Below are 24,596 nucleotides of genomic sequence, written 5' to 3'. Positions count from 1 at the left end.
TGGGCATATTTCCTTGTGATACTTGACCACTGGGTGTGACCACCCAATCCTATGCATGACCACTGGACTAATGCGATTGGTAAGCTCTCAAGTCCTTGCACCTATTAGGGCATTGTGAAGGAATCTTCTTCATGTGCTTTATTAGGAATCCAAAAAAAGAGAGGAGAATAAGTTCTCAGCAATTCAAAATGAAAGGGAGGACTTGCCATCTTCAGTACAGTTGCCAGCTTTTTATCTTCACATTGAGCCATGAAGTGGAATTGTTGGCTGCTCTCAGCATGGGCACTCTACCAAAGCAATGAGAAAAACATTTGGTACCCATCAGTCCAGAACTGTTTTACAGGCCTGGATAGAGCTAGGTAGACAGAAACTAAAACTCAGTGTGGGAAAAAGTAAGTTAACTATCAAGACGGGATTCCTTGACATAGTGTTTGAAGAGGGAACTGTTCGTCTTTTATGGGGACAGACACCTATATGTGTCCAGGTTCACGTCCCTTGTAAGACCATTTGACCTAGTGAGGAAACACGTCAGGAAGAAGCTGCAGGAGGAAGCCAAAGATATTAAACCGTTGACAAGATATAGAGACTAGTTAAGGACCTGTCACAGTTGAGACACTGTAAATGACAGCTCATAGCAGATCTGACGTTTATTTGCGTTTATTTAAGAATCAACAAGACTAGAACTTTTAACTGCTTGGTATCACACACTCACTTTCTCCAGAGCAATAGAGGTCTGTCAAGGTGGAAGTCATGGGTTCATGCTGTGCAGCTCCTCTCAGTTACCCTTCTCAAGCATTACTGGCCAAGATCACCGGGCATCCCCCGGCATTTGTCTCCATGCATCTCCTTTATCTCCAGGATCTTTTCCTACTTCCAGTGTTTTTCATCTATACATGATCCTCACCTTCTTCTTTCTAGCCATGAGCCCTAGGATTTGGTTGCATCAGCCTCCTAACTGGTGGATCTATCTCCTGTCTTGTTACTAACTGGAGGATTCAGGACACGCCACTTTTGTTTAGTCCAGCTGCTATCAAAATGTACAACTAGCCCATACTGCTGGCAGCTAGGTTGTGCTCCAGAGGGCAAAAGTTCAGCTTTGGACATGCATGCACATGCAAAATAATCTGCTGTCTGACAGCATTCAGAATTTAAATGGGTGGTTTTGCCTGCCACTGGCCTTAACACTAGTGACACAAAGTGTCTACTGTAGATCAAGGAAAGGTGGAGAAAGGAAGCTGGCAAGGCAAAACAAAGGTATTAGGTGGTGTTTGTTAAAAGCCAGACAGCATCCTTCAAATAGCTGAGTTACGTCCAGTGAGTAAAACTGGAGAGCTCATAAACTCTGGCAGGTTAAAGGTAAAAATAAATAAGGCAGACAAAAAATAAATAACAATGAACAGGCTGTAAATGGGATAAAAGCTTATAAATCCTTTTTTAAACACTTCAGCAGTAGGACTGTCTGTTGAGCCATAGATTATCACTGCAAAAAACAAGGTAAGGCCATGACAGAAGTAAAGTGTGCTCCTCATGGACAAACTTAAGAAGGTTTGTTTATTTATTTATGGGAGACTTGCAGAGGTTCTGTCTGATTGAAGAGACTACAGAAGAAACTAGGGAACACAAGAGCAAAATGAACCTTGATACTTCAGGGCAAGTGAATGATGTTCACCAAGTGTCTGCCAGAGCTCACAGATGAAGTATCTAAAGAGCTGGCTATGGTGACCAATCCCTCACTTAAAACAGCCTTAGGCACTGAGGCCTAGAAAGCTGACAGATGTGACATCAATTTCTAAACAGGTTCTGGAGGAGATCTAAGGAACTAACATAGCCCAACTGAGCCCATTGTTAGGAGCTGTGGTAAAAAAAAAAAAAAAAAATCAGGAAGGAGAAATAGAATATAGTGAGGAGGAGTCACCATGACTTTTGTAAAGAGAAGCCCTACCTCACAAACCTGCTGAAGCACTTTGAAAGCACTGGGATAAGGGAACTTATATTCATAGAGTGTGCTCAGGCTTCTTAAAGGCATATTCTGATAGTCTGTCACTAAATTCAGTCCTTATGCGGATGAACAGTTGGTTGAAATATAGTCAGCAAAGGATAAAAATAAATGGTGAGATCTGACTTACCACAAAAGAAGTTGAAGAGATCCTTGGGGAGACTCCTTAGGTCTATGTGAATAGTAGTCAAAAAAAGCAAGTGTACTGTTAAGAATGGTCACACTAGAAAAGGGACAGAGAGGTAAACAGAGTGTCCTGGGATCACTTCATTATCCCTTTGGTGCATCTCACTTTAGTATCATGTGCAAGTCTCAAAATTGATGAAGGAGACTAGGAAAGTTTGGAGAAGGGTCAATGGAACAGCTTCTGTACTAGATGTGGCAGCATCAGATAGGGCTCATCAGCCTGAGAAAGAGGTGGCTGACAAAGGTTTGTAAAATCCTGAAAGGTATGGAAAAGACAACTAGCAAACTGACAGTTCTTTGTCTTTGCCCACATAAGCATAAAGGTCACCAAAGAGATTAGTAGCTGCTCTGTTCCAACAGGGATGAAGAGGTGCTTTGGTGCTTTTCTCATAGAATGTAGATCTCCATGCTGTGGGAGGCTGCAGGTGTGAGAAGTTTGCACAGAACACAAATGTGCAATATTGTGGGAGAAAAAGTCACCCAAAGGTTATTGAGTACAAAGACCTGTGGCCAAGGAAGTCACTGAGCTGCAAAATGTGTGAGAGTGTTCAGGGGCAGTATTACACTCCATTCTGCTCCTGTGTAGGCGTTTGCTTTTGGCCGCAGTCAGAAAGAGGTAGATGTGCTGCCAGCCTGGCTAATACAACTGTATTTATGTTACGGTTTTATAGATCCTTCTAAAAGCGTGGAAATCATATGACCCAGAATATACAGCTTGGATAAAGCATGGGATGCTACAAGGCTGGGAATGGCCTAAGTAGGAATAATGGGAGGGTGAGATAGAGGGCAGCTTGCAAGTCCTTTCTGGTAAGAGGTGTTTTAATTAAAAGGCATTGCTATTCAACATGAAGCCTGTGACAGAGGGGGAAAAAAGAATGAAAAATTACAGAAAGAGACATCTGAAGACATAGCTTGCACTCCCCACAGGCTTCCACCAGCTGCTGAAAATGTATCCAAGCCACAGGGTCAACATTTCTTTCATAAACTCTTGGCTCCAGGATGTGATACACGTACCCCTGACACATGCACTTGCCCTGGCTGAAGCAGGGTGTTTTAAGTCTCTGTGGATTGAGTCCTGGTTATTTATATTTTTATCTTTAGTTACAAAACACAGTGACACACTTTTAACTATAAAGCCTTTAGCTAATCTTTGACAGACTGGTGACTATAAAATAGTGCTGTAATTATTGAGAGTCTACAACTTCCACTTTCAAAGTTTGGTGCTTATATGTTCCTTATCTGTTTAAACTGTGTTCTCACCCTGTAGAAAGCAGAACTTGTGCAATATACAGATATCATCCTGAGATTTTCTTGCTGTCTACAAGAGGAACATGTTCTGGTAGTTGTTCTGTTACCATTTCATAAGCTGCCCTTCAGAAATTTAGACTTGAAAGCAAATGTTGGTATTTGCAGGTTTTGTTAATTCTGTTGTTCCTGTTGCCCCTGCATTTGGGATTTTAATCAGGGCATGTGTCTTTTGTGCATGAACTGATACACTTGGGCTCTCCTACTCCTCAGATACAGCTGCAGAGCTGAGGCTGCTATACTGTGCCTGGGGAAAGACAACATCGTTAATTGCAGATCAGTGCTTTTAAATTAATATTAAGTGTCAGAAACACCTATCAGGTCATACATGAGATGGTTTATAACCTGAATCCTCAGATGGGGGCAGGGGTGGAGGGGTGGGGTGGGGGTGTGTGTGTGTGTGACAAAGGGAAACATCCTGCTAAACTAATCCTAATGACAGGAGGTAAGGCAAGGAAACAGACTAATTGAGATGAATGTTATGAAATTAAACAAACAAACAGATGCATCCAGGGAATCCAGAAGTTTCTCCACCATTCATCCTGCTGACCCTAAGACCAGAGAGCCTCCTGCTGCTGCAGCTGGCCAAGAGAGGCAGGACTTGAAACAGAAGAATCTTCAATGTGGTTTTTGCAAGACGGTCTCCCCGTGTGTAGCAGCTGTAATAAAAGAAGGGCAAGGTCTGCACATCCTTCCTGTCTATACAGGTAGAAGTCAACCCAGCAGCGATATCCAGTCTGGATATCCTGGTGTCACTCAGCAGGGTACCACAGTGCTGCATGAGAGTGCAATGCTGAGTTGGAGTGAGGAGAAACGTGGCATTTGGCTCAATGTAATGACCCAAATGACAGCTGCAGCTGTCACCCTGTGGAAGGTGCTAGGAATGCAGCTTCCCTGCTTGGTACTTACACTGCTGATGGACAAGGTTCCTGATAACATGTCCGAGATTGCAGCCCCAGTGCAGGTGAGGCCAAAGTGAGATGATGCAGTACAAGACAGCACTGTGGATCTGCAAACTTTATCACCCACTCTGACCTCAGAGCTCCCTCTGCTTTGTCCTCACTGTTCTCTGATGGAGCTGGGCAAGTAGCATCTTCCTTGCAACCCCTCCGGGATGTGGGGATTGAGAGGGGAGCAGTGTCCTGTTTCCTTCCCCAGAGCAGGCAGTGCCCCAGCTCTTCAAAGCAAGGTGCCAGTGCAGAGCACCTTCTTTTGCTCTGTCCATCAGAGGGACAGGTCTTGGCTCTTCAGTGAGATCATTCCAGCTGCACTCCTTACAGGTGAGCTGATCCGCAGAGGAGGGCCAAAGAGAATAAGAAGACAGAAAAAATACTGCCTTTGCTGTCTCTCCCATTATTCAAAGACTGAATGCTGTGGCAATATTTTGATATCCTTCCATCAACATCACACAAGCTGAAAAGGGATTGCCAGCCACATCCTGTGTAATACTATCATGATATTTCCAGAGTCTCTCAGGCTGGCATTAATATAGGCAATTAGAGGAGGGTACCTCTGTAGCTCTGGGGATTTTAGCTTGAGATAGGAGGATCCCAAAAGGAAACAGAGAAAAATGAGACAATTTAGCAAAACTGACAGGAATTAATGAAGTGATTCAGTTCCCCTGTCCCTGTGTTTCGGGGTGAAAAAGATTCATCAAATTGGTATTATCTGTTCTGTGTCTGTGCAGTGAAGAGGGCTCTGCATGCCCAGATAAATTGATTTAATTTTGGTTTTTCTTACATTTTTCCTTCCAGAATTGTAAGTTTGGGCATTCACAGGTGAAAGAGAGGGGAATGGGCTTGCAAGTTGTTGCAGTCAGTAGAACCGAATCAGCAACTACACCACAGTGGTCTAGAAGCAGCTGAGAGCCAAATGCCCTCAGAATCACCTCATCTTTCTATAAATCAGCTCTACAGAGAAAATAATGGAGAATATCCACAAAATGAGGGGGGCTGTGGGTAGAAATCCGATAAGCACATAAAGCAGCAACTAACTTTTGAAGAAAAGTATGATGTGGATGAATTGTATCACAGTTGCCAGCACAGGCTTGCTTTCATGCTGCAGTTTCTTAGGTTTACCTCTCAGGTTATCTAGATCCTGAATTTTGCAACTGCAGTTGTCCCTGGGATGAACTGATTTTGTCCACAGCATATTGGTTGACAGCCTGCTGAACATGAGCCAGCAGTGGTGGCTTGCCCAAGGTGGCCAAGAAGGCCAATGGCATCCTGGCCTGTGTCAGAAATAGTGTGGCCAGCAGGACCTGGGCAGTGATTGTACTCAGCACCAGCGAGGCCACACATTGAATCCAGTGTTCAGTTTTGGACCCCTCACTACAAGAAAGACACTGAAGTGTCGGAGCAAGTCCAGAGAAGGGCAGTGGAGCTGGGGAAGGGTCTGGAACACAAGTCTTATGAGGCACAGCTGAGGGAGCTGGGGGTGTTTAGCCTGAAGAAAAGGAGGCTCAGGGAGACGTTAATGCTTTCTACAGCTGAATGAAAGGATGTTGTGATGAGGAGGGGGTTGTGCTTTTCTCCCAGGTAACAAGTAACAGGATGAGAGTAAATGGCCTCAAGTTGTGCCAGGGAGGTTTAGATCGAATATTAGGAAAAATTTCTTCACTGAAAGGGTGGTCAGGCATTGGAATAAGGTGTCCAGGGAAGTGCTGAAATCACTATCCCTTGGAAGAGTTCCAAAAATGTGTGGATGTGGCATTTGGGTATATAGTTTAGTGCTGAACAGCATAGTGCCATGTTAACAGTTTAACTTGATGATTTTAGTGGTATTTTCCAACCATAATGATCCCATGATTCTATATGGCAGTTTAAAACACGAGATGAAAATTAGAGAGTGTACTCCTGGGGATAGGCAGAATGTGATTACTTGAAACTATGCAGCCAGGAGAGAGGAGCCAAAAAAAAAAAAGTGTTATGAATTCTCCAGGCCTGTCATGTGGAGAATGAGCTTGATTTGTTGGTTTTTGTTTTGTTTTTTGTTTTTGTTTTTTTTTTTTACTGAAGTGCATTTGGCTTGAGTTTTTTCAATCAAAAGTCAAGTTTGAGTTGTTTCTCAAGCATTCCTGTTTCTGAGTGATTGATCATTCAGAGACAAGAGTGGGAGTATTTATGCAGAGTGTTTGCAAGAGCAGGGTGAGGAGGATGCATGGGTGACTGAAACACATCAGAGCCTGCTGTCAATTCTCTGCCCCTCACAAAAAGCTATGGGTTTGCAGATGTGGCTCAAAGGGGCTGAAGAAGAATGCTAAATGGATGTTGGGGTAGCATCAGGAAGTGCTACAGATGGGTTGATGACCTCCCTGAGGGTCATGATACCTTGTGTTGTCTACAGGTTTGTACAGGCTCTCTGTGTGCGTATGATGTCTATGAGGGAAAGCCTCCTACTGCTGTGATTAAATGATTCTTAAGAGATAAGGATTGTAGTAAAGTGATTCTTCCGAATTCTGTCCCCACAGCAGGTGTGTGCTGTGATAGGGTTGTAACACGCAGGCATTCAGTGTTTCTCTGTTTGTCTCTAGGTTCTCAAGCATCTGCGACACTTAAATTTCACCAATAACATGGGGGAGCAAGTGGATTTTGATGAGTTTGGGGACCTGGTAGGAAATTACTCAATAATCAACTGGCATCTCTCTCCGGAGGATGGCTCCGTCGTCTTTGAAGAGGTTGGGCACTACAACGTTTATGCCAAGAAAGGGGAGAGGCTCTTTATCAATGAAAACAAGATCCTGTGGGGTGGATTCTCTAAGGAGGTAAGTGCTTAAATCCTCCCAGCAATGCTTCCTAAGTTTCCACAAGCTTAAATTTGAACTAACCCTGCACTCTCCTCATATTATGGCTCCATGTCTCATTAAAAGATCCATTCATCTTACTGTATACATGGGCTCTGCCATAGTCTTTTACATCCTTGTTAATACACTTCTGGAAATAATGGCCAGCTGTTCCTCCCCTCCTGTACATTTTAGAGCCTGGGTATTAATGATTTAAATAATGTCTTTTTTTCCTGGCCCAAGTAGATAGAGTGGAATTTTGCAGCGCTGTTTCAACAGAAATTATTACCCCAGTCTGGTTGCTAAGTCAAGTTTTTCTGAGCTTAGTAGTTTCATTGCTGAAAACAGCCATCTCCTTCACTCCCAGTATCTCTTCTTGCTCCTGCTTACATTCATAACTCTTTCTGCTGGCTTCACCCACCAAGTCACAGAGCCTTCCTCACACCCCTTGCATGGTAAACCAAACAGAGCAAGCCCTGTCAATCTGCCCGGGTTAACTTGGTGATCAAATAGTGGGAGACACCAGCACCTGCTGCCTTTCTTTGTAAGAAGGTGCTTCTGCAGTCTCAGAAGTAGAGATCTCAAGATGCAGTGATTGACTTTAGTCAGGGCTTTAAGCCTTCTCTATTTTCTTGCATATGTTAGATCTTTTCAGCATAATGATTGTCATTAGCAGCCAGGCTGTGCCTTACCCACATGATGGAAACACGGTACAGTGATCTCCAGACAAGAGCGAGGTGAGCTGCTGTCACAGCTGGCAGCAGCCCACTCCAGCCTAGGCAGAAACCCTGACTCACAGAGGGGACACTGAGCAGGTTTGTGGTGTCGCAGGGGACACAGGGAGTAGGGCATTGGCTCAGAAATGTCACTGCCAGGACCTGCTGCAATATTTAGATGTGTTAAATCAGCACCTGATCAATGAGCAAGGCAATTCACTTCCAGGTGATTATTCACACTGGCTGCCAGATCAGGAAAATGCTTCTGCATTTTAGTTACACTTGCCTAATACACCATCAGTTAAGCCTTACCTTTACTCCAGGTACCCCAGGTTCACTTCTGGATCAAATCCATAAACTCTCAAGGAAGCATGGATTGAGCAGAGTGTAATATCACAGAAATACTGAGATCAGGCTTTTCTAAGCCCAGCTGGAGTCTCTGAGCACAAACTATAAGTGGAATTTTAAATGCCCTAATATTCTAACCTCTCCTTCTGATTGTTGCAAATGGAACTTACACTGTTCCCAACAGTTAGGATTTTATTGTTTTTTACTTAAAATGAGTAATTGTGTTCTCTTGGTTTAAATTTCTCCAAAACTGCAATATTTACATTCATTCTCTTTCATGAACTGTTAAAAATGTGGCAGGATGGTGCTGAGTGTAATGCCAGGACAGGTGAATTTTGTGCATCAGAGGGGTTTGTATTTCTGTGTTTGCTGTAGCCCTTTTTTTTTCAGTTTATAGAGTTTTAATTTCTTTCAGATAAAAGGCTCTGCTCAGAGGCAGTAGCCAGTACTCAGTACTCACTGAAGCTTCTGTGCCTCTTGTCATCCTCAAAAAGAGATTAAATGTAGGTAATTTTAACACAGTAACTTCACCATTGGTCAGACTTGCAAAAGAACAGGTTAAAGAGTAGGTAAGATAGATAGATTCATTTTGGCAGAACTTGAAATTCCCCACAGAATACTTAAGAATGCAGCCAAAGCAATCTCAAAACTACTATCAATTCATCTTTTAGAAATGTGGAGGATGGGTGATATCTCAAAGGATTAGAGGAGAGTAATTGTAATTCCTGTTTTTAAAGCAGATATGGGAGAGCCAAGGGAATTACAAAATTGAGCTGAGCTTCAGTAACCTAAAAGACTTGATAAAAAAAATTAAACAGTTTATAAACACTTAGAGGATAATAAACTGATAAGAACAAGCCAACATGTATTTGTCAAGATAAAATCATGTCAAACCAATTTAATTTTCCTCCTTGCAAGCTCAATCAACTTAGTAGATAATGGGGAAACAGTGCATGACTTCAGTCAGGCCTTTGATTCAGGCATGTTCAAAATCACCACTGGCAGCCTAGGGAAAGACAGTCTAGGCTGATGAAGTCCTCTTGATGAATGCACTACCTGCTGAAATACTGTCTCAAGGAATGTGTATACTGTATTAATAGCAATAGGCATTAACAGCAAAGGGTGCTTCACAGGGAGAGCTGCAGGGATTTGCCCTGGATTTGTGTCTGGCCAATTAATGATGCAATCCTGATCAACAGCTTAGAAATAGCATTCCCAAACTGTGCTGCAGCTACACTTCAGAGTGACAGACAACACTGCCTGCTCTCACCTGAGCCATGAAATGGTCATCCCCACAGAGGACTGGCTTTTACTCAGGGCTTGCTTACCCTGTGGCTGAGGTCAATGCCTGTACACAAGCAATTTCCAAACCATACCCAGCATTTACTGCCTAAGTGCATCCACACAGGAGGTTCCTAGAGATCAGCAGGTTGGCAGCATTTGGGTAAACTAGCAGCAAACTTCCAAAAAGGTGAATGGAAGCTTCCACACAGAACAGTCTTTAGGCATGTACAGGTCATGGTACTTTGCTGCCAGGGGAAATTGTGGGTTTTACTCCCCTGAGCCGAGAAAGCCATGTCCTGTGTCCACTCTCTTTCCTTAATTCAGTTGGGAAAAGGTGAACTCAACCTCACATCATGCTTCTGTGTGAAAAACGCCCAGGCTTCCATTTATTATGCTGAACTCCTTGTGTCAGTGCACTTCAGGCATGCAGTGAGTGTGCCCATGCAACCACTTGCTGCCAGGACAGGACCATGCCCAGTTGGGTTCACACACTGCATAAATACACAGGCAGCAGGTGACACACCTCACCATTTGTAGCAGCAGAAGTCTTTGGATCTGTATATAGGTGCTGATTTGCATCTTTAGATGCTCAGTTCTTAAAACAGGGCCTTTTTTTAACCTTTTTTTTCATATGAAAACTCCTCTTGTTTAGTTAATTTACCTGTTTGTTTGTTTGTTTGTTTGTTTCTGGGTTGGGGAGGGTCTCCAGGAGAACAGGAGGAAGTGGATTTCAAAAAATTGTTTTAATTTCCATAAATTGTTAGCAGATAAAATGCAATATGTGGAATTGGGGATCAGTAGCCAGAGTTTCTCACTTCCATCTAACTCAAATTCCTGCTCATAGAGGTCTTTTATTTTAACCATCTGATGACTATTTTCTGGTATGTCTCTAGTGGTCACATACCAGTTTGCTATGCCCACAACACAGTAGAGATGACAAAGATCTGCTGATCATCCCTATTATCCCTTGATGGGTTCTCTCAGAGAAACCTCACTGCAATGTGTTGGGGAAGGACTGTTGTGCAAAACATGTCTGTGGGGGGAGAGGGGAGCACTGAGGCTCTCCATCCAGCACACCAGTCAAGCAATAACACCCTTGGAGGAAGCCTAAGGCCTTGCATAGAAAGGCTGCCTGTGGGGCACTGCCTCCATTAACCCTGTTTGGTCTCTTTTTCCTTGCAGGTGCCTTTCTCTAACTGCAGCAGGGACTGCCTGCCAGGTACAAGGAAAGGAATTATTGAGGGAGAGCCCACCTGCTGCTTCGAGTGCGTGGACTGCCCGGACGGGGAGTACAGTGATGAAACAGGTAACACCCACAGAGCTGCTTTGGGGGCTGCAGAGGACAGTGTGAGCACTCTGGGCATCACCCATAGTTGTGCTGAAATAGCTTCCCTGCGGTGCTGAGATGGTGGTTGCCTTGCCAGGAGGCTTCACAGAAAGTCTGGAGAGACTTCTGGCCAGCTTAGAGGAGCTGAGTCCAGTGGTCCTCAGGTGCTGTCTTCAGCTAAGCCTGCTTGTCCCTTCTGCTCTACATTAGGAAAATAAGGCAGAGAATTTAAAAAACAACTTGCAAATAGGAAGCTTCTCAGGCATGAGCCTTCAGCCAGAAGCAAACCCCACTGCACTTTAACAGTAGCTTTTTTTGCTTCCAAAAACCTGGAGGAAGGAGACATTCCCAAATCTAAACCTAAATTCTGTAGTTGTCTGTCTGCCTCCATCTTTTCCTCGTGTTGTCAGGGTTTTATTTCATGCTTCAGAAAGAAAAAAAATCCATTACATCCCGGACTTCACAAGCAGAGAGGAGTATTTCCCTTTATGGAGTCACCAGCCACAGCTTCTGTTGATCAAACCTGTGGACATCTCTTTTGCTGGTTCCACTGGAAGTCTGGATCAAGCCACTCAGGTTCTGCAGTGGAGGGAAGACATAACCTCAGTTTTAGAAAGGTTAAAAAATTTTGAATTTCCAACACCATTAGTGCTCCCTCAGTGTTGGGCACCCCCAGGGTAGTGAAAACAAGTAAATTCTTTCAGACCAGAAGTCCCCTCCACACTGTGGAGCACTTAGGATTTCCTCACACCCTCTCCTGTGCGCTGGCCCCAGCAAACACCGCAAAACTGAACAAGTGTTCATTGAGAGAATATAATTTGTGTCCTATCAGACAGGAATGAGAATTTTTTAGCGTGAACATATAGTACTACAGGATTCTTGGAAGCAGCACTTTCAGATTAAATAGAAGTAATTCTGGTCATGTGTAATAGGGGTATTTTGATGTTTTTCCACATGATTTTGGGAGCTAGCTCTGGTGAAATTTATAGGGCTGAGAGGGCGACTGCCTTCTGACTCTACAGCTTCCTGCTGCAATTTCCGCTGACAGTAATGGTCTTTATTTCCTGTGCTTGCCAGTTTTATAGGCATAGAGAGCAGTTTTACAACCTGTCTCATCCAGCTGAGACAGCGATGCTACCAGAAGAAGCAATCTGCCCTCTCCCAGCTGTCTGCTCCCACCGTTTTTCTGGGATCAATGCTGGTACTCCTGCGACCATACAGCAAGTTAAATCCGGCCTCTGGGCTTCCTGGAAACAAACTCTTGGCAGGCTGTTTCCAGCTAGAACAAGAAGCTGTGTGCCCTCTAGAGCTCGCACAAAGGAGGTGGCAGGAATGAGCAGCCTTAGGAGAGGAGAGAGATCTGGTTTACCCCCTTCAGTGGCAGCATGGTCGCTAAGCCACCACAAGACAGCAGTCAATGCATCCCAAAGATGTGCTTTCCTGATAGCTGCCCCTATTAGAGGGGTAGAGGCAGCTGAATTCCCCATCATGTGAAGTTCTCTCTGCCTTGCCTGCAGTTTGCAATAGGCTTCCAGGATAAAAGGCACAAGAATAATAAAATGACGTGGTGATGAATGCTTCTGACTGCACTTTTGCATCTAGGCCAAGTTTTCACATGAACAGCTTAGGTGAGGCAAAGAGTCCTTAGGAAAGCAGTAACATATTGGGTCATGGAGGCTCCCTCTACCCACACCTCAAGAATAAAAGTGCTTGAAAACCTCTGCCCTCATTAGCTGGGCATTTTTGACTTTCTCATTAGCATTAATCTCTGCTCTGGAAGCTGTGGTCAGAGTCTGTGTCTGTTCAGGTGCAAAACTCAGAGAGAGGTTGCTGCTAAAGAAGTTTCTGAACGTTTGTTCCCAGAACTCAATGCAGTCCTTTGCTATCATGCTGGGATCCCAAAGGAGGGGGTAAGTTGAGACCTCCAGCTCTCTCCTCTCAACCACTTTCCACTGCCATCAAAGGAGTCATGACCCTCCCTGCTACAGCACAAGAACAATTCGGGTCAAAGAAGAAGAGCAGAAGAAGCAGGTCCTTGCCTTTTGATCATGCCAACCACTCGCATTTTCTAGGACATTTTCTAGGTGTTTTCTAGGGACAGCGATATCATTAAGACACATCTTCCCCTGATATTCCAATGTGAAATGTGCTGGGAATCAAAGGCATTGCCTGCCTTCAGGGAAGAGCAGTTTAAACACTAAGACTTGCCTCCATGGAATATGAAATAGGTTCTCAAAGCAGTTAAGGAGGCAAGCACGTTTTTAATTTTCTCTATAACAGAGAAAGGCAGGATGTTCAAATGATGATAAAACTGTGAGAGGTGTGAAGACAGACAGAAGTAGATGATAAAAATGAAGGAACAAGGAAGAGGGAGGAACAGAGCTTGTGTAAGAGCTGATAGCAATCGAAGTTTGCAAAGTTTTTCCAGGAAAAAGATTACAAAAGCATGAGTGCAGGGGCAGGACCTTTTTTAAGCTGGAACTAAGCACGCTTTGTGTTTTGCTGTACAGCCCATGGGAGGTTGGTTATTTCACCATTAAACACTATGAGACACTAACACAGGATTCTGGGGATCTGCAGCCATGAGTGGAAGACCTCATGCATTCAGGATGAAGGCCGGTGCTTAGCTGCCAATATATGTCATCCCACATTTCAGCCTCTCATTCTGACAAACCTTTCCTCTTCTTGTCACTTCCTTTCCAGATGCAAGCGCCTGCGACAAGTGCCCTGAGGATTACTGGTCCAATGAGAACCACACATCCTGCATCCCTAAGCAGATAGAGTTTCTGGCCTGGACTGAGCCCTTTGGGATTGCTCTGACTCTCTTTGCTGTCCTGGGAATTTTCCTGACTTCTTTTGTCCTGGGAGTCTTCACCAAATTTCGCAACACGCCCATTGTCAAGGCGACAAACCGGGAGCTGTCCTACCTCCTCCTCTTTTCCTTGCTCTGCTGCTTCTCCAGCTCATTGTTCTTCATTGGTGAGCCCCAGAACTGGACTTGCCGTTTGCGACAGCCAGCTTTTGGCATCAGCTTTGTCCTCTGCATCTCTTGCATCCTGGTGAAAACCAACCGTGTCCTGCTCGTCTTTGAGGCAAAGATTCCCACGAGCCTCCACCGAAAGTGGTGGGGCCTCAACCTCCAATTCCTCCTGGTCTTCCTGTGCACATTTGTGCAGATTGTCATCTGTGTGATTTGGCTCTATACAGCCCCACCATCCAGTTACCGAAACCATGAACTGGAGGATGAGATCATCTTCATCACCTGCCATGAAGGCTCCCTGATGGCCCTTGGTTTCCTCATTGGCTACACCTGCCTACTGGCAGCCATCTGTTTCTTCTTCGCCTTCAAGTCTCGAAAGCTGCCTGAGAATTTTAACGAGGCCAAGTTCATCACCTTCAGCATGCTGATATTCTTCATTGTGTGGATTTCCTTCATCCCTGCTTACGCCAGCACATACGGCAAGTTTGTCTCTGCTGTGGAGGTGATTGCGATACTGGCTGCCAGCTTTGGGCTCCTGGCCTGCATCTTCTTCAACAAAGTCTACATCATCCTCTTCAAGCCCTCCCGCAACACAATCGAGGAGGTGCGCTGCAGCACGGCCGCCCACGCTTTCAAAGTGGCTGCCAGGGCCACGCTGAGACGCAGCAACGTGTCCCGCAAGCGCTCCAACAGCCTGGGGGGTTCCACCGGCTCCACCCCTTCCTCCTCCATCAGCAGCAAGAGCAACCATGAGGATCCTTTTCCCCTACCAGCCTCTGCCGAGCGGCAGCGCCAGCAGCAGCGAGGGTGCAAGCAAAAAGTCAGCTTCGGGAGCGGCACAGTCACCCTGTCGCTGAGCTTCGAGGAGCCGCAGAAGAACGCCATGGCCAACAGGAATGCCAAGCGCAGGAACTCGCTGGAGGCCCAGAACAGCGACGACAGCCTGATGCGGCACCGGGCCCTGCTTCCCCTGCAGATCAATGAGCCCCTCGGCGCTGAGTCCAGCTTCCAGGCAGCTTCCAGCCCAGAGACCAGCTCGCAGGAGTCGGTGGCGGGAGACAACAAAGAAGAGGTACCAAGCCCTGAGGTGGAGCCTTCCCTGCAATCGGCTAACTCCCGAAATTTTATAGGCACTGGAGGTGGCTCTGTCACAGAGAACACGATACATTCCTAACAAAAGAAGATTGTGAAAAGCACACCAGTCCTCCAGAGGAACTTGCTCACCTCTTGCTTCTGAATGGGAAAGACAACAAAGACACACCCCTGTGACACAGCCCCACCACACCTTACTGTTAGCACCAGCAAGGTAACACATGTTCCTCCAGAGGAAGGACTGTGTCTGGGGAGCCTTGGACTGAATTTGCATTTGCTTTATTGAAACCAGGACATCACAGAAGGACAAGTGAAGATCACCTCTGGTGGGGCTTAAGCAGAAACCTGCATGCTGCCTTGCCTCCATAAGCTTTTCCTGCCAGACTGCAACTCAGCTGACTATGGGAGGCATTAGGCAACTCCACTATACCCTGCTTTTACACTTATGTATAATATTCCTCTTTCCCACTATGTATAATATTCCCTCTTTATCCAGTATATGTGATCTGTAACCATGTGCATCAGGACTCTCAGCTCTACAAAAGCAAGGTACACGGTTTCACTTCAGGAAAGCACAGTCGGGGGGAAAATAAAAAAGCCCCCAACATCCTGCATGCTGTGTACAGCCAAGGGTGGGAACATGTAAAGTATTTAATGTGACAGAGCGCCATGCTATTTATATTTAGTAATGTCCCAGTCTCTCCTTTCTGCCCAACAGGAAATATTGGACAATACTCTCCGTAGACTCCACTGCACTAGACCAAGCTACTAGGTTCCTACTGGTTTCCTCCAGCTGGGGTAGCTTTACCTCCAGCCTGCCTGCTTTGGTGGAGGGGGAGAACAGCTTGTAAATCCCCCCCAGGAACGTTGTGTGAGCACAATGAGATGTATCCATGACTGATTATGTTGCTAGTAGTTGTACGCTTAACAAAGAGTTGCTTCTGTACTATCCCACATGGCATACGTGGCTAACCCTTTCACACCTTAGTCAGTGTTGTACTTTGCCATATTAATCTGCCTCACACCTACACAGAGCATTGCACTAGTCCTAGCGGTACTGCTGGGCCTGATACAAAGCAAACGAAACATGGAGAAATGGAGGAGTGAGGGATGGAGAAGTAGTGCCCAGAAGAGGTAGTATGATTGCCAGAGCGGGTGAATATCTGAAGTGTGTGTGCTGGTAGATGACTGGATAAGGAAGACATACAGGCCTGGGACATGCACAGAGACAAATGGACAAATTGGATATGTTTTGGCACCTATAGGCCACTTACTAGGTTATTTCCCACCTTGAAGAGAGGGCACCTAGCACAAGAAGGGTACCTAAAGTAAAACAGTAAGGACTTCAGCAGAGAGCATAGCAGAACTTCATTACTCTTGTCCCACTCCCCCTAAAGAAGACATAAACGCTCCTGGTTTTGCAAGGCATGCCTGGTTTTTCTTGATCCATGGTAAAGCAAGAGAGTCATTAGAAGAGACATTTGTTGCAGCCTGCTGAGAGAAAAAGCATTCCCTAACAGCCTGGCAGGAGGGGCTAGGGTTACATTGCAGAATTTATTTCCCCTTTTTCCATATTCCATGTGCAAGAACAAGCTTCATGTTGTCAATACCCTCCCTCATCAAACATTAAGGTAGTCTAGACCACTATGGAAAGGTAGATGGGCCTGCAGCTCAGTGTGAGCAGAGACAAAAGGACTGTGTGTGAATGTGTTGGGGAAAACATCACAATTCTCTTGTTACTGTTTTTGCTTGGTTGTTCTTTTGCCAGGGCAGGCAAATAAAACTTACAGGTGACATTACTGCATAAAACCTTTGTTTTGCCACCTCCACTTATTGCTGATAAGGAAGAGGAGTTCTTGCCCTGGGAGAGCAAAGTGCAAGTCCAGAAAGCCCAAGTAGCACACTCTTCAGACAAGTTATTTTAACCCTTTTGTTGATGTTACATCCCCCTTGGAGTGGGCTCACATTTTAATTACATCACGTAAGAACCAATCCAAGTTTAACTGTAAGGCTATCAACTTACAATATTTGATTAAATCTATGGCAGAACTTGTTTTAAAAAAAAAAAAAAAAAAAAAAAAAAAAAAAAAAAAAAAAAAAAAAAAAAAAAAAAAAAAAAAAAAAAAAAAAAAAAAAAAAAAAAAAAAAAAAAAAGAGTGAGTTTGAAAACACAAATCCTTGTAGCCAAGATCTTTGGAAAGCACATTCTATTCCTGTACCCAGTGAGAGCTGAGAGCTGCTTCTGAAACCCAGCTCCCTTCCCCAGGCTTGTGAGTGTGGCCTCTAGGCTCAGTTTAAGGTACAGAATTAAGATCCATGATGTCCTAAATGCATGAATGCAGATGGACACTAGATGGCAGAAAGGGATAAAAAAAGAACTTTGATTATGGCCCACACTTCCAAAAATCCTGTTAGTCAGGTAGTTTTAGTGCTAATGGACCAAACCCAGTACAGTAGCCCTTGAAGTGAAGCTGACAGCATTGAAACATATAAGAGCTTAATGAATGAAATGAAAATGACACAGGATACAAACCAAAGATTATGCACGAACACACGCAGTGTGAAAAACAGAAAGTCACCATGGGCTGCCTTGTTTGGAAAGCACTATTCACTGTCTATACAGACAGTAGATAATATTGACATTTGAGTGCTTTTAATTCTTTTTGTGTTTTTCATTCTCTGCATTTACTTAAAAGGAATTTATACCCTGGCACACAATGAGTTTCCAACAGCTGCCATAATTTTTTAGCACTGACCAACCAAGCTGTATTTGCTGGGAAAGCCCCATCTACCCTCACTGCACTCCTACCCGGAGCTCTAGGCCTCCAGCTCCACATGCTGCCCGAGAGCTGCTGCTGCAGCCGATGGCAGTGACACACACACTTGGGCACAAGGGAAGTTCAGTAAATAAGGATCCCTTCAGGAAGGCAATTTGCAACCAGACCCTTTCCCCATGCACAGAGAAAGGGATATGTTTTTATCTTGCCAAGTTCAGGAGGAGGTCTAGTCAGGCAGATGCCCAAAAGCCTGTTGGTGTGTCACACAAGACATACTGATGAAGACAAGGTGGGGAACATCCTTCTGATAAAAGGTCAAGCCTGAGAATCTCCATTGGCATGTCCTAGCTGCCCTGTCCCGCCCACCATGGCTCAAAAACCCGCTGGAGAGCATGCCCCAGTGTGGTGTTTCCTGAACCATTCGTTAGTGAAGCAACAGCAGACTGGATCAGCTCTATGGGATTTCCATCAGCAAATTCAGCTGATGGGCTGGGAACAATCCCAGTGAATAGCCTGATCCTCCATCCCCAGTGTCCTCACAAACCCAGCAGAGCTCTGCCTGCCCAAAGCCCCAGCAGAGCCCTTTTTTATAGGTGATAGCAGGGGAAAGAAACCTTCTTGCACATTCCTGTTCATGCTTCTCACAAAGTCCTCCCTGTGAGTCCAGGAGCTCCCTTCAGTATCTAATATCTGCTGTTATTAAATTTAGGGTTGTATTGACCAAATTTACAAAGGGATGCTGCAAAGCTGGAGAAGGAAGGTAAGTGTTTATTGTTGTTTTTCCAAGGAGTCTGGATGTTTAAACTGCAGGGACTGTAAAGACTGTAAAGACCTGAACATTCAGCCTGAAATCTCCGCAGGGGATTTCTCAGAACTGGTTAATTCGTCACCGCCTTCTGTTTGGTCGCTGAGGAACGGTAAAATCAGCCTGGGAGAGGGAACGATGAGCAAGGCGAACGAGGGAGTCCTGAAGATGGAACTTTCCATGCGGCTAACGAGAACATGCCGCCGCTGGAAAAGGTGACACACAGGAAAGGGAAAACGCATCAGCTGACGGCAGCCCTGCCCTCACGCGGGACTGCCACAGGGGCGCTGCCCGCTGAGGACGGGCCGCATCCCTTCCTTCAAGGGAGCAGAATAAATTCTGCCGGCAGCTTTTATTGCGGTTGCTGCTTTCAGCTGGTTTTCTCTTTAATGGGCTGGTAGGCCACAATCCCGGCGCCGACCCCGGGGAGCGCTGGTCCTGCCAGGCTGCGCTGAACCCCCCGGCCTGGGCGGTGCCGGGACCGCCCGCCGCCCGCCGCACCGCCCAGCCGACCCCTCGGCCGCGGGTTCGAGCCCCGGGCCCGGCACCGCCCCCGGCCCCGGCACCGCCCCGCCGGCAGCCACGGCCCCGCCCGCGGGGGAGGATCGGGGCGGCAGCAGGAACAGTACCGGTACCACCATGTTGTGCGGGGCTCCCTCGGCGGTCCGTCCCGCCACCGACGAGACGCAGCAGATCGTGCAGGAGGTGAGAGGCAGGGGAGGGCCCCAGGAGGGACCCGCGGGACCGGGAAAGGGGGTCCCGTCCCGGTGCGGGGTCTGTCGGGGCGCCGGGGGTGTGCTCGGACATCGCTCTGCGCGGGGACACCGCCGCCAACCCCCCGGTGTAGAAGTCTTAGGCAATTGGGAATGGCACGGAGCATTCTCCGGCTCCCGGAGCCCTCCCTGCGCCCGCCGGGCCTGGCGCGGCTCGGTTGAGTCCGGAGGAACCGTGGGCAGCGCAGGGAGGGCCGGGATGCTGCCGGCTCCGGCCCTGGAAGTGCGGGAGATGGGCTGCGGCCACCGGGAAAACCGGCCTGCGGCCCGGCCCAAAAGGTCCACTGTCCTGAGCTCGAGGAAGGAGCTCACATAGTTCTTACAAAGTCTAAAGCCTGTGCTTACGCTTGGTTTTGGTTTTTGTTTTGTGTTTGGTGTTCCGTTTTTTTTTGTTTAGTTTGTTGTTTGGGGTGGGTGGGGTTCTTTTAGGGGGGAGTGCTTGGTTGAGGTTTTTTTGTTTTGAGTTTGTTCGGTGTCTTTTTTTGGGGGGGGGGGAGCGGGGGGAGAATCGGGAAATAAGCAAGAAAGCTTACTCGCTGCTTCTGCTATTCCCCAACACAGAATTCAGCTCCAAGCACTACCAGCTCCAAATCCTGATACTGTACTACTTACAGTAACTTCATTTACTGCTCGCGTGTTAGTGGACAACATGCTTTTACTCTAAAAACGCCAGTGTACAACTAAGTTCTTCTATGGTCCAGTTTCTGTAATGGAAGCTCAAGTTTCTTCTGGTTTTTGTTTTTGTCGGCTGGGATGTGGCAGTCTAGACGAAAAAAAGAAAGATGAAGGGCAGGCTCCAGCTTCTTTTGCTCCTTGTCAATGCCCAAGTTTGTTCCCCAGGCTGTAGCAGTTCCTAAACACCTACAGAGCATCCAAAGGCACAGTAGTAATTGAAATTATCATTTAACTCATACAACATAATGATTATGTGTTATAAAAAAAGAGACAGTTTGCAGTAGTAAGTACATTATTGAGAATTGATGAGAGAGTAAATTATTGCTTTGACTTGAAAAGGCCTACATGTCATGTTAAAGTTTATGCAGATATGCAGTTAACATTCCACGGGGTCTTAAAACTGTTTTTGAAATCCTGACTGTCTGTTCTGTGACAGACTGCAGTGGTTTGGTAATCCGGAAATAAAGTGTGAAAATAAACCCCTCTTGGATTCACAAGTGGACAGAATTAACTAAAAATCTGGCATTTTCATTTAAATCACATAAATAGTTCAGAGTTTGTCCAGTTTGTTTTGACTCCCAGTTTAAATTATTTCATGAAATACAAGTGGAAAGACCCAAAACTGAGACTTGCTCACAAGTCATATCCTTATCTGGACAGACTGTGGAGAAAACATTAGTTTCGTTCAATCTATGTAGACTTCTCAAATCGTTTTGGTTGCTTAAAGTCAAATCTTTGTGGAGATTTATTAGAGCCTGACAGTTTGCTTGCCATAAAAATATTTCCTGTTCCTGCTTTTCCAGTTCTTGCCTTCATTGCACTGTTTCATAAGAATCCTTGTGATGACTGAATGTTGTTCAGTTTTGTGACCCTGGCAAGTACTGCTGCTGGCCCAGAGCAGGTGTAGTGTGACACAGAACAGGACAGCTTCCTTCAGCAGTGTCTGGCTTAGGAGTCCCATAGGAAATGCCTCTCCTCACCAAGGATGTTCAGCCTTTGGCTTCTCACTGGTAACTGTGGCAGAGGTTCTTCGGGGTGATTTAGAACCCCATCTGCTTTTTAGTAACTGTGCTAAGCAAACTGGTTGTGCAGAGCAGTGAAGAGCCTTCAGGGCCTGATAATTTTCAGTCCTGTGATTGAATCACAGATTATCTAGGTGGGAAGGGACTGCATCTGCTTGCCTGAGCACAGGGTGAGCAGCCCCAGGCTGCTCTGGGCTTTTTCCAGTTAGGTCTTGGAAACCTCCAAGGATGAAAATGCCACAGCTTCTCTGGTCACTCCTGTATTGCAGGAGTATCCTCAGGGGAAAAGTTTTTCCTTCTATCCAGTCTGAACCTCCAGTTTCAATCTCTATCTTCTGCCATCATTCCTCAGTAAAGAGCCTGACTTCTTACAGCTTATTGACATCTTTCTTGTATTGGGGCCCCAAAACTGGACACAGTATTCCAAATGTTCTCTAAAAAGTGCCAAGGAAAGGGCAACAATCACTTGTCTCCCTTCTGGCTAGGCTCCTGGCTGATGCAGCCCAGTATGCTCTTACCTTTGTTACCACCACAACACAGTGCTGGCCTGTGTCCACCAGGATCCCCACATCCACACTGAGATCATGAACTGCCAAGGTGGGCTGATAGCAGCCCTTCTGGAGAGTATTTGTGTCTGGGATCTCCCTCTCCATACTGAATCAGAGTGCTCATTTGTCACATGCTGTGGTGAGTCACTGCCAGCATAATACCCTGGCAATCTGGCAGCTGCATGTGACTCTGAGCTGCCTGCATCCATGGACCCCAGAGTTCAGCTTGCTGGTGGACATACAAAATGTGCTGAGCTGGGGCAATTTTGAGACCTCAGAAACCAACCTTGCACAATGCATAGGGTTTTTAAAGAAGCACGGGACAGGATAAGGTCAGTGGGATACTTATGTCCACCCTGCTGCTTAAAATTTGTAAAAGTAGCTCTAGTGATGAGAACTGAAACCACTTGCTCCTGCCTGTGACCCCAGGAGAAGGGGAAGAAGTAGGACTGCCCAGTGCTTTCTGGGGCTGGGCCACTCACTGCGTTGTAGAATGCAGCTTTGAATTCCATATGGCAAAAAAAACAATTAGAAAAGTGTCCAAACATCATCATCTTGCTATCTTCCTGTTCATAGCCTGGCAGAAGCTTAGAGATACGGCCTCTGAAGTAAGATGAAAAGTATGTTCACAGCTGCCAGGGACAGGATTGTCACTGGAATGGCACCAGAGTTTGTCCCTGCACCTTTAGGTGTTGGAGAGATGAGAGAACATACCATGTTGCAGGAATTGTTTCTGTTCCTACTTCACTTAGAGCACTGGAGCAGTGGCAAGTTGGCACTTGTTTTTCTCAAGAGAAGCAAGTGGGATTCATGCAGGAAAGCAGGTGTATTTATTCCTCTTGAATTAAGAAGAAGGGGAAGTACACAATATAGCTGGAAAATCTGCTTGCTGCTGTTACTGTTGCACTGGGATTGAAGACTACACAATGAGGCCACGCAGGAGGTATGCCTGGGTAGAACTGCAGTTGCAGCAAGCACTCCAGGACAACTCATCTTGCCCTGGTAAGCAAAGGCTGAAATCTGCTTTCCTGACCAAGAATTTACCATATAGCCACAATGTTCTACACAGCCAAGCCTGGGATAGAAGAGCTGCAACTCGCAGGAGTTCATGCCTCCCTCTAGGGTATTCAACAAGTCATTCTGACTTCTTGAGCACTGATTTGCATTTTGAAAACATTATAGATTCCAGCAGACATGTTGGAAGAACTGTCAAATAAGTGTTGTGAAGACTTGGTGTCACTCTGTGGCAACTGACTCACACCACACTCAGCTTTGCCTCCTCTCTAGATTTCTGGTCCTGCTCCAACTCAAAACTTATAACATGATGCATTTTGATCTTTTAATAACTTGAGAAAGCAGAAACTCCTGGGAATTCACCAGCAGTGACCTGTAGGCCTTAAGTCCTAAATACTTGAATCGTGCATCACTCTTAAATAACCTTCTGTTTTCTTAAGGTGAAATCTCAGCTAGAAGAAAAAGAAGGGAAAACCTTTGATGTCTTCACTGCAGTGGAGTTCAAAACCCAGGTGGTTGCTGGAACAAACTACTTCATCAAGGTAGAGAGCACTGGGACTTTTTTTTCATTCAATGTATATAATCTTTGGAATGGTGGGATTTTTCCTTTACTAGACTAGAGAAAAATGCTTGTGACTTGGCCTTAATAAGAAAAAAAAAAATTGTGCATTAAACAAACAAACAAACAAAAACCAACAAAAAACCAAACAAACAAAAAACAAAAACAAAACAAAAAAACACACACCCCCCAAAAAAAAAAAAAAAAAAAAAAAAAAACCAAAAAAAAACCCACTTCCCAGCCCCTCTCCCTGCCTGTGTGAAATAGAGAAGTATTCTTACTTTCTTTTTCATGGGAAGATTAGGTGGTATTTCCACAAAAATCATGGCTCCCAGTCTGGTTTAAAACAAGACCACTCCTTCTGAGGCGATGGTTTTCCTCACTGCCTATCTGCTTCTCCATCCTCAAAACACACCAGTCCACACCACCCCTCCTGCTGAAGGCTGTTCTCATTCCACGGATCTCACTGGGTTTTGTGCTTTGCAGGTCCATGTTGGCAATGATGAGTTCATGCACCTGCGGGTGTTCAAGAGCCTTCCCCACGAGAACAAGCCGCTGAGCCTCCACAGTTACCAAAGCAGCAAGGCAAAGCACGATGAACTGGCTTATTTCTAGCAAGCTTGTCTTGTTCGTTTTCCTAACGGTTTCTTACGTGCATTTTCTATAGGCTGAAAAATGTTGATTCCCGTGCCAACAAAGGAGGGGAAAAAAGTGTCTTTTTTTAACGTAATGGTGGGAAAAAAAACAATTTCTTTTATGTCATTCCCTTCCTGTGCAATCTCTAAGTTTGAGAGTCATACGGCTCTCCTATTACCTGCACTGATGCAAACCCAACTGTAGTTGCAACTTTACTTAGACTTTAGTCCTGTTTGTGGACTTCCTTGGTCTGGAAATCAGAAGGGGAGTGACACTACTACTCATGTATTTGTAGCAAGAAGCAAGACGAAAGCCTGTCTTTTCTGTGCTGTTTTGCAGCTGTGAATACATGTGTAGCTTTAAACTGTACTATGTATTTTATTGGCAAAGATGTGAAGAGAGACTTGAGCTGAAACAATTTTGCAGGGAAGGGATAGAGGATTACAGTACTTTGAAACAAACATTCCCGTGGTAATCATGTTCATCCTCTTGCAGCAGTAGCATGTAATGTCCCGTAGAGGGTGTGTGAGTTTAAAGAACCAAATCAGCTTGCTTATGTTCTCAGTCCTATGGAAAAGTCGTGAAAAGGAACTTACGCTGGACAAGCATCTCTGCATTAATAACAATAAATATTTCTTTTGACTTGACATGGCATATTTGACTGGTGCTTCAGTGCTCTCTTTACTGCTTTTCAGTATTAGTTGATTATCTTGCTCTGAGAATTTTTGCCATAAGTGTTTTTTATATTCCAGATAACCTTATGCTTATTCTA

General features: G+C 45.5%; 2 protein-coding genes across 2 annotated transcripts in view; both read left to right on the top strand.

The window, feature by feature from the left end:
* The window catches only part of CASR (calcium sensing receptor), a 42,017-nt gene extending 25,128 nt beyond the window's left edge, over nt 1–16,889 (top strand). Inside the window, exons 4-6 of the mRNA XM_027885272.1 lie at nt 7,020–7,250; nt 10,799–10,922; nt 13,647–16,889. Coding sequence (XP_027741073.1) covers nt 7,020–7,250; nt 10,799–10,922; nt 13,647–15,097 — 1,806 coding nt within the window. The 3' untranslated portion in view covers nt 15,098–16,889. The remainder of the gene's footprint in view (nt 1–7,019; nt 7,251–10,798; nt 10,923–13,646) is intronic.
* A 2,274-nt stretch (nt 16,890–19,163) lies between these two features.
* LOC114058184 (cystatin-B-like) lies at nt 19,164–24,478 on the top strand. The gene is made up of 3 exons (XM_027885270.1): nt 19,164–19,302; nt 23,070–23,171; nt 23,675–24,478. The coding sequence occupies exons 1-3, from the start codon at nt 19,237–19,239 to the stop codon at nt 23,801–23,803; spliced, it is 297 nt and encodes a 98-aa protein (XP_027741071.1). The 5' UTR covers nt 19,164–19,236; the 3' UTR covers nt 23,804–24,478.
* Nucleotides 24,479–24,596: the final 118 nt, after the last annotated feature.

The sequence above is a fragment of the Empidonax traillii genome, unplaced genomic scaffold, assembly GCF_003031625.1.
Source record: "Empidonax traillii isolate 1590-97213 ecotype Southwest subspecies unplaced genomic scaffold, ASM303162v1 scaffold163:size1593379, whole genome shotgun sequence".
Lineage (NCBI taxonomy): Eukaryota > Metazoa > Chordata > Aves > Passeriformes > Tyrannidae > Empidonax > Empidonax traillii.
The sequence above is the reverse complement of the archived record's forward strand: the minus strand, read 5'-3'. Positions and strand labels throughout refer to the sequence as shown.

Bases quoted from the DNA above. Each gene is read 5' to 3' on its own strand.
- LOC114058184 (XM_027885270.1), top strand. From the start codon at position 19,237: ATGTTGTGCGGGGCTCCCTCGGCGGTCCGTCCCGCCACCGACGAGACG. The intron at 19,303-23,069 runs GTGAGAGGCAGG...TGTTTTCTTAAG, and splicing joins CGCAGCAGATCGTGCAGGAG to GTGAAATCTCAGCTAGAAGA. The intron at 23,172-23,674 runs GTAGAGAGCACT...TGTGCTTTGCAG, and splicing joins GAACAAACTACTTCATCAAG to GTCCATGTTGGCAATGATGA.